Source organism: Corylus avellana, chromosome ca2 (genome assembly GCF_901000735.1).
Source record: "Corylus avellana chromosome ca2, CavTom2PMs-1.0".
Classification (NCBI taxonomy): Eukaryota; Viridiplantae; Streptophyta; class Magnoliopsida; order Fagales; family Betulaceae; genus Corylus; species Corylus avellana.
In genome coordinates, this window is record NC_081542.1 from 29,397,048 (window position 1) to 29,406,492 (window position 9,445).

At 40.0% G+C, this 9,445-nt stretch overlaps 1 protein-coding gene across 1 annotated transcript in view; it reads left to right on the forward strand.

Annotated features, from left to right (window-relative positions):
* Window positions 1-410: 410 nt before the first annotated feature.
* LOC132169540 (LRR receptor-like serine/threonine-protein kinase RGI5) overlaps window positions 411-9,445 on the forward strand; it is a 32,147-nt gene continuing 23,112 nt past the window's right edge. Inside the window, exons 1-3 of the mRNA XM_059580562.1 lie at window positions 411-654; window positions 1,571-1,642; window positions 1,717-1,860. Of these exons, the coding sequence (XP_059436545.1) occupies window positions 411-654; window positions 1,571-1,642; window positions 1,717-1,860 (460 nt within the window). The remainder of the gene's footprint in view (window positions 655-1,570; window positions 1,643-1,716; window positions 1,861-9,445) is intronic.

The following is a 9,445-nucleotide window of genomic DNA, read 5'->3' on the forward strand; positions in this document are numbered from 1 at the left end:
CCTTAAAGGCTCAAATTTCTTATGACCCTCGTAATGTTTTGACAAACAACTGGTCTGTCAGCAGCTCCATTTGCAGTTGGGTTGGTGTCACTTGTGGTTCCAGCCATCGGCAAGTCATCGCTTTGAACCTTTCTTACATGGGTCTTGTAGGCACCATTCCTCCACACATAGGAAACCTTTCATCTCTTGTCAGTCTTAGCATCGAAAACAATAGTTTTCATGGCTCTCTACCCAACAAGCTGGCCTGTCTTTACCGGTTGCAACACTTATCCCTTGGATTCAATAAGTTTGGCGGAGAAATTCCTACATGGATGGGATTGTTAACCAAACTTCAAAATTTGTCGCTACATGATAATAGTTTCGTTGGGACTATTCCATCATCTCTCTCTAACATATCTTCATTACAAATTATGGATCTTAGTCATAACCAACTTTCGGGCTCCATTCCATCCTCCATCTTCAACATATACAATATGAAAAGAATGGATCTCACTGATAACATGCTTTCTGGTCCGATGCCTTCCATTATTTCCTACACGTCATCACTGCAGTATTTATCATTGACAAATAATTCTTTCAGTGGAAGTTTACCTTCAGAAATTGGAAATTTAATCATGCTCTCAGATTTATATCTTTCCGGCAACAACTTTGAAGGTATGCTTAATCCTACTTCTGTTGATGGATTATATGAATAACATCATTGACTCGATATATTCTCCTTTTCTTGCCTTCTTTGTGGTATCTTTCAATTGAAAGCACAAAATCAGACCATACAACGAAGCAAAAGGATTTTAGCAATTCTAGAAAAAAGAAAATTCTACTAGCTTGTGTAAATGACTCGATGGGTCGGGAGACGTGGTTGCACATGTTGGTGAAAATGAGTTAAAGTACTAATGGTAACCTTTGCTAGAATTGGGTATATACGAAATTGGGCTATGTTACTTATTTATTAAAAAAATCACATCTCTAAAAGTTTTTTATGTGAGATCCAAATTAATTTTGGTTTGATTCATTTCAAAAAGTTGAAAACTACTTTTCTTCATGAAAATTGTAGGAAAACTTCACTTACTATCCTTATTTATTTATTATTTATTTTTTATCATTTTTACAATCATACTTTTGAACTTAAACTTTAAATAGTGTCAATTTAGGGTAATTACTAGTAGCCAATATGATGAACTATCATTTATTGATCTGCTACGGTAATCTTCTAATCTCCACACACGTTGATCTTCACTCATCTTCTTGTTAGCTGACTTGATCACGTTCTTATCTTCACTCCGACACTTATTACTGTTAGATTCTAGGCTACACAGTTATCCAGAAGCTAAACTAATGAGTTTGTATCTACGTTTGTATATTAACTATTCACATTGTTTACCTTTCTTCAATGTGGAATATAACACGCACGCGTACACTCACATCATTTAGTGTTCTCCTAGTCTTTAGTCACTTGGGAAACTTCAGTATTTGTTTATAAATGGTAATTGTTTTATAGATATTATCACATCCGCTTTGTTCTGGTGCAAACAATTGCAATATTTATCGTTATGGGCTAAAAATTTTACAGGAAGAATACCTTCGGAAATCGGCAACTTATCCATGCTTACTGAGTTGCACCTTAGCTATAACTACTTTGAAGGTTTGTTTAGTATTCTTTTAGCCTTTTGTACATTAAACTTCAATATTTGTTTTTAAATAGTAACTGTTTTGTAGGTACTATCCCATTCACTTTGTTTAAGTGCAAGCAATTGCAAATTTTATCGTTGGCGGTTAATAAATTCACCGGAATTATACCTTCAGAAATTGGAAACTTAACCATACTCACAGAGTTATATCTTTTTGACAACAAGTTTGGAGGTATGCATAATCTACTACTGTTGATGGATTATATGAATGACATTATTGACTTAGTATATTTACCTTTTATTGCCTTAAATGCTATATCTTTAAATTTTGGGAAAGTAAAAAATTCTAATGGATAGTAACATAATTGTTTATTTCTATTAGTCTGTGTAAATGACTCGTTGGGTCGGCATAATCCTACGCGGTAGCACATGTTGGTTCATCTTCTCGCTTGTGCTTCCTCCCTGTTGTTTTTACATTCATAGTTAGTATTACCTGAAAAAATTGATAACCCTTACAATTTTGAATGAACCTGGGTGGAAATGTGTTGTGGCGATGGGCCCTGTGCCTATTCACTGTTTAGGTAGCTGAGTAAAGGAGTACCGCTTGCACCCAGCTGGATGTACCCTAGTCAGCCTAGGCGGAAATTAGTGCCGACACTTTCAAGGTAATTAAACATGACAATTTTGGAAGATGGGCATACCCATACGCTGTTTGGGTAGCTGAGTAAGGGAGTACAGCTCAAGCCTGATGGAATATACGCTAGTCGGCCTAGGCGAGAGTCATTGCCTTCACCTTAAAGTGGAGATGACGATTTTGGTAGGTGGGCATATCTGTACACTCTTTGGCTAAGTAAGGGGTTTCTGGAAAATCATGGTTAACTGGTTGATAAGGTTCTATTTGTAGATATGCTATTCAAATTTGGTCTCTATCACTAGAATTGTAATCGCAAATTTTTTTTCTTAAGCAAGAATCTCGTGATAGATTTACTAAATCTATTTTGATACGAGCTTGTTTAGAATTTGATTGGAGCTCAATAGAATCATTATTGTTTTCCATAATCTCATATAACTACAATTATATATTTTATACAATTAAAATATGAAACAAAAACTATATATATATATCAAAAAGAGCAATATATAATATTAAAACAATTAATTTAAAAAACAGTTTAAATATAAAAATTTAATTACATACCTCAATTTTTATAGCAAAAGGTTAAAGAAATCGATTTGAATAGACCTAGTTGAAGGCTTGAATGCTTGAAGTTGAAAAGTTGAAAGGAGAAATGGCCAATAACAAATTTAAGGAATACAGATAGTCTGGAACTAGACCTCTTTAAGGAGAAAACACAAATTGTATGTTGAAAGGAGAAAATGCCAATATTTAAGGAATACCAGAACCCTGGGAGTCTTTAAGAAAAAAATGGCAGTAGGAAATTTTTCTAAGATGTAAGAATAGAAGACCAAATTCTTTATTAATGTGTTGTAAGTTATTGAAGTTAGATTTTTTATGTGTTTTTTTGTGCTGTGCGGCCTGTGCCTCATCAATGTCGTTATTTTAATTTTCTTGTTCGCATTTCTAATGACAAACTTCCTAAAAGGGTAATAACAACGTATATCTAACGACTTAGTAAGTAAATCTCACAATTAGGTATGATTGAGCCAATTTAAACAGAAATAAACCTGCAGTTTTAGTAATCATTTGAAAAGAGATGTTGTCTTCATTAATAAACCGTAAAAGTATTGTTTGGTTAATAAAGAGGGTGGTGTACTCTCGGTGGCAATCACCTAAATATTTTAATGCAAGAAAAACTAATGCTTTATAGGTCATAACTTTCATGTATGGTCTACCCGAGATATTACCCCTTCTTATCAGGGTTGACGCTGTCCCGAGAGACCTGTAGTACAATGCTAGTGCCCCAGCCATTGTATGGTCTACCGTACATAACATTAGTAGCACGACCGAATCCGACCTCGGGTGGCTCATACCACTAATGATGTCCGTCTTATAGTGACCGAGTCATTTGGGAATGACTGCGCTTGGTCACGAAACTATTTGATCCAAAGCCTACATATCAACACACACATTTGACCATAGAATGAAGTCTATATATTAAGCCCATGGCCATTATACCGCAGGTACCGGTGTGTCATGTCATACAATGCATCTTGTTATTGAGTTAATAAAATAGTTACCAAGTAGATACAAAAATGTAAACATGCTCATATCATACTCGTGGTCAGTCAACTGATATCCCACGTTTTTAAGAAAGTATTCGTAAGTGTTTACTTACCTCGTACGCTCGCTCGAATCCTCCGACATAGCTAAATCCTGCTATAACGAAATACCATATGTCGTCACGCACAATTCTAGAGGACCCTTACGAGTAAGATACTAAGCTTTATCCATTAAAAGGATCGCTAGACTCGAAAATACATGAGAGTGAGGCTTAAGGACAGATACCCGGTTTACTGACCGTACGTCTGGGCTCGAGAGCATACGTCTAGTCAGTGAGTTAGGAAATCCGGCAATAAGCTTCAAACTGTGTTTTAGGGCTTCTATAAAATCTATAAGCTTCTACATCTCCTCCTAGGCTAATAAACAGACACATGCAACATAAGAAAACTCAACATCATGCAATACAAAGAATCAAAGAAGCTTCTGAAACCATTTTGAAAACATTTCTTGTTTTGTAAGGAAATGACATCTTTTGAAAACTCACAACGTTAATAAAGCAATAAGAACGATATTGAGAGTGTAAAACAGGCAAGGGTTTACCTCGGGAGGTGGCAAGAACACTAAGCTTCCTTCTCTCTCTCAAATCAAACTCACAAATCTCTCACACAGAGGTTTCTCAGAGAGTCCATGGCGTAAGAATGGGTTCAAGGGGGTCGGTATTTATAGGCTAGAAAAGCTGGGGGCACTACCAACTACTTTGAAAAGTAGCGGATGTCCAGTACTATTAGGGCGTACGTCCGGTACTATTACACATTGGGTAAAAGGGTTCATCGTACGTCCCGGTATTATCTAGGGGTTTTCCAAAAAGTAGCGTACGTTCGGGTGGTCCCCTTACGTACGTCCTCTACTAAAAACAGCAGCGTACATTCGGTAACCCTAGCGTACGTCTTCTGCTAAAAACAAGAACGTACGTCCGGTTCCCTGGTCATACGTATGGTCAGAAATGGTAGGTTTGGGTTTCACTTCAAAGGCTTTATGGCTAAGTGTGAGGGCTATGGGTTATGCTGAGATGGCTTAGGGTTTTCTGTTTAGGGCTGATTTAAAAGGCTATTAGTTCGTTGAGTAAGGGATTAAAACTCTTTTTAAAATGATTTAAAAAGTTGGGATATTACAATTGGATCCAAGGCCCATGTAACACATCCAGACACACTTTGACCATAGAATCAAGTCTATATAGTAAGCCCATGGCTATTATATTGCATGTACCGGTGTACCATGTCAAACAATACATCTAATCAACTAGTTATTAAAGTAGTTACCAAATTGTACAAAATATAGGCATGCTCATATCATACACGTGCCTTAGTCAGCTGACATATCGCATGTTTTTCGCTAGGTCCTATCTAACGAAAATGGTTGTTAAACCCTAATATTACACATTTGGAGCTAAGGGACGAATGCCCTACTTTCGGGGCGAACGCTCGGGCTCAAAAGCGAATGTTCGGCTAGTGAGTTAGGACTTTCGGCCAAAATCTCCAAACTGTGTTTTGAGGCTTCTATCTGAAACTACGGGTTGATATATCTCACCCTAGGCTACTAAGTAGACACATGCAAAGTAACACATCACGCTATCATGCAACTCAAAAAATAAGAGAAGGGATTAAAACTCTTTTGAAACATTCTTGGTCCTTGTAAGAAAATAGGTTTAAGGACTTGTCAAAACATCTTTAAAAGTTGTAATACTAGTAAGAACAATAAATGGTAGGAGGGATGGGTAAGGAGATTACCTTATAAGATGGAAAAATCACCAAGCTTTCTTCCTTCTCTCTCTCTAAGTCACTTAGCACACTAGGATTAGGGTTTTTCAGATGTTAGGGGGGGCTAAGGGTCGAAGGGCAGGGATTATATAGGGGATTGGGGCGCGCCTTGCTCTTAAAAGGTGGAAAATTGGTTAAAATTGCTTCTCAGTGTCAGTGAACGTTCGGGTATTATTGGGGCGAACGTTTGGGTACTATTACATGTTGGGTAAAAGGCTTCAGGCGTACGTTCTAGGGTATTGCCCACTGGCTCAAATACTGGTCAACAAACACTCGTGGTGGTCCCCAAGCAAATGCTTGTACTAAGGTTGGAGGCAAACATTTGTGTGGTCCCTTAGTGAACGTTTGGTCAGAGAGTGGAGTTTCAAGATTTTGGGCTTGGAAACCTCAAGGGATTGGGTTACTCATAAGGGGTTTGGGTCTTTTTGTTTTAAAACTATGTTTTATGAAAACATTAACCGTTTTGTAGTAAGTCATTAGTCTATTAAAACGGGTTTTTTGTTAGAGTAATACACTCTCCCCTCATAAAAATTTCGTCCTTGAAATTTAGAGTTTTATAAAAATCAAGGTCCTTCCTTATAGGGATGGTTTTTAAACCAGTAGGAAGAGTTCGTATAAAATAAAGCTTCACAGATACACATAGAAGACAATAACAAGTTTAAGCAGGCACAACAAGTTTAAGAACAAAAACCGCATACATACAAAATTTCCACCACCAATGTGGACTTATAATGTAGCAAAATATACAACCATACAAAAGAGAAAGTATATAAAAGATCGCTCCTAAGAACAAGATTGTCTGGTCCTCTTGGGGCTGTGATTTGTAGATCCTGAGCTTGGGGTACCTCGCGCACTAGGGCTCCCTCTCCCTCGGTTGACGATCGGACTGTGAATGACGTAGTCCCTCACATCGAGTAGGGGTCCCATTAGGTGACACTGGATATGCAGGATCATAGAATGATCAGCTACCTACACCTCCTGAATCCACTGAACCTCTGTTGCTGATCTCCCCATCGCCGTGGTGAGGCTCCCGATGGATTGTTGAGTTTATCCTGCATGCACTTAAGAGTAGGGCCGCTCATAGATGTGGATGAAGCTCCATCGGTGGTGCATCCTCTGGCTGCTGCTCTCAATGCTCATGGTGGCCTCGACTCTTCCTCATCTCCTTGGAGGTGAGACTTGCTCACGTTGAGGAACTACGGGGTGATTGGTCCTCTCGGCACCCGAAGCGTTTGACCCTTCAGAGAGACCCCAACGTTCTCTGCTATCTGGGTGATCAGGGCCGCAAACGGCAGGGAGGTGACCTGGTCTGCCAACCGCACTCCCATCATCATGGAGAGGATGAAGGAACCAAAGTATCAGAGGTCCTTGTCAGGATGGCATAGAGGCAGCGAGCCTTCTCTTGAGTTACAGTGGCAAGGCTCCTCATGGGAAGGAACCGGCTGATCATGATGTGGTAAATGAGCCGGTCGTCGTCTTTGAGGGCATTAATCTAGAAGCTCCTCTCTCCCTCCATACTCATTTGGTGGGGGTGCCCTTCGGCGAAGTGCTCGACCATCTGGCGGTGGCTAGGAGCACCGTCGAGTGGCCGTGGGAAACGAGGGTTACGTACTCGTAGCGCTTTGGTGATGTTGCTGATGAGGTCGGGAGTCACCTCGATTGGCTTGCCTGTAAGCCATGTCTTGAAGGTTCTGCGCAACGCATGTAGGTTGGCGTAGAACTCATAAACCAGTTCCTCAGCTGCCGGCTAATGGTCATCTACTTTCTCTAACCATCCTTGGGCATCTAGTAGCTCTTGCACTCTCGGGACGTGTTTGGCCACGTCGGGCAAATCCGCTCCTCTCTCTACTATAATCTTCCGACCCTTATAGAGGAGTTGGTACCAGCGCTTAGCCTTGTCGACTCTGAAGCAGTCGCTGTAGTAGGTGCGGCTAGCGTCATCCTCATTGGTGTCAGTGCTGACCTTGATAAAAGGGGCGCCGTGGTCATGGCTGCTGGCTAGAGACTCATTGGAGGCGGCCTCCTCCATCTCATAATCAGAGTCAGAGTTGAGGTCCTGAGCCTTCCGAATCAGGGCTCTAGCCTTGCGGGACCGTGGCAGGTACGTGGAGGATGAGACTTCTGTGCTCACTTTGGTCTTTGTTCTCATCATGCATCGCATAAAACACAATCAATGCTACTTCTAGGTGCACGTTTGCACTATCCTACCCCAACTACATATAACCGAATCCTAGAAATGATGCACCCCCGTGTATTAGGTCAAATGCTAGGGAAAAATGTAGAGTATGGGGAAGGTTTAATGAAAGCTTGGTTCGGTGGAGTTTACAGAGGTTGGAGTTATGGTCACAGAATAAGGTCGGGATATGATTAATGGGTTAGGTTATTAGAGGCATTTCAGTTAGTCCCAGGTTTAGTCAAAATTGCTAAACCCGATAGGGTAAAAATGGTGGGTTATGGATGTCGGGTATTGCTTTCATTACACAATTGCCTAAGGGTGTCAATAAACATCCTTAGTTGGTGAAAGGTGGACGAGGTTGGGTTATCAGGGGTACTTTAGTCATTTTGGATATGGGTGAAAATGCTGAACCTAATTGGGTAAGGTTGATGGTTCAAGATATTTGGTGCTGTCATAAGGACAGTCCAATTTTACTGGTGATCACAATATGTGAGGACACCGAGGTATTAAAATTAGACTAGGGGTATTTTGGTAATTGAGGTGAAACACACCGAAATTGATGAGATGTTTGGAGCCACCTCTTGGGTAACCCAAAATAATTGGTGACTTCAAGATGCGAGGACACCAAGGTAATTGGTAAGTCATGAGAATTAGGGTGCAGGTCTTAGCGGTATTTTAGTAATTTTGAATTCGGACAAAATACCGAAATTCAATCGGGTTAAGGGTGATGGCTTGAGGTGTTCGATACCGTCTCAAGGGAAATTCCCCATTGTGGTGACCCCAATATGCGAGGTTACCTAAGTATGAATTTTAGGGTTTTAGGGCTAGGGGCATTTTGGTCTTCCAGGGTTCGGACGAAAATACCCAAAATTCAAATAGCTAGGTTCATATGTGGGGCTTTCAATTAAAAGGTTTGAGGCTCAATTCAATTAGTATACCCGACCTTCTAACCAAATTGAGGCATCCCCAAATTATGGCAAAAATACCCAATTTAAGGGCGAAGGGTATTTTGGTAATTTTTGGATCCGGGCAAAAACCCAAAATCCAATAGGTCAAAAGCGTAGATCGGGCCTCCAATTAGGGGGTTTGTGCCTCAATTGGTCCATGGGGCCCAATTGAGATCTCAAAAATAAAAAAATTCCAAATTTTGGAAAAATCCCTTAAATTTAAAAACTAGGGTTTCAGGTTGGTCAAAATTGGTCAATGGAGTGAGTGGGTCTTGTTCATAAGTCATCACAGGGGCATTTGGGTCACAATCCACGCATCAATTGGGGTCAGAAAAATGCAAGGGTTTTGGAGTTAGGGCAAAAATCCCCAATTTCGAATTGGTAGAGATTTGAAGATGAGAAAATGCATATCACAACCACATCTACCCTAAAACATGATCCTAGTGACCACCCAATTTTCTACATGCCAAGATCATACCATAAAACCAAGAAAATTGAAAAACCCTAAAATCAAAACCTTAGTGCGAAAATGAAGGAGAATGATTAAAATGCTCATACCTTTGTTGAAAGATGGAATTGAAGCTTGGTTTTTGAAGAGACATGACGAAAACCACTTTGGGGGTGTGTGGGATACGAGAAAATGAGGGAAAGTTGGAATGAATAGGGTTTGAGAGTGTTCAGCCGTTTTTTAAAGA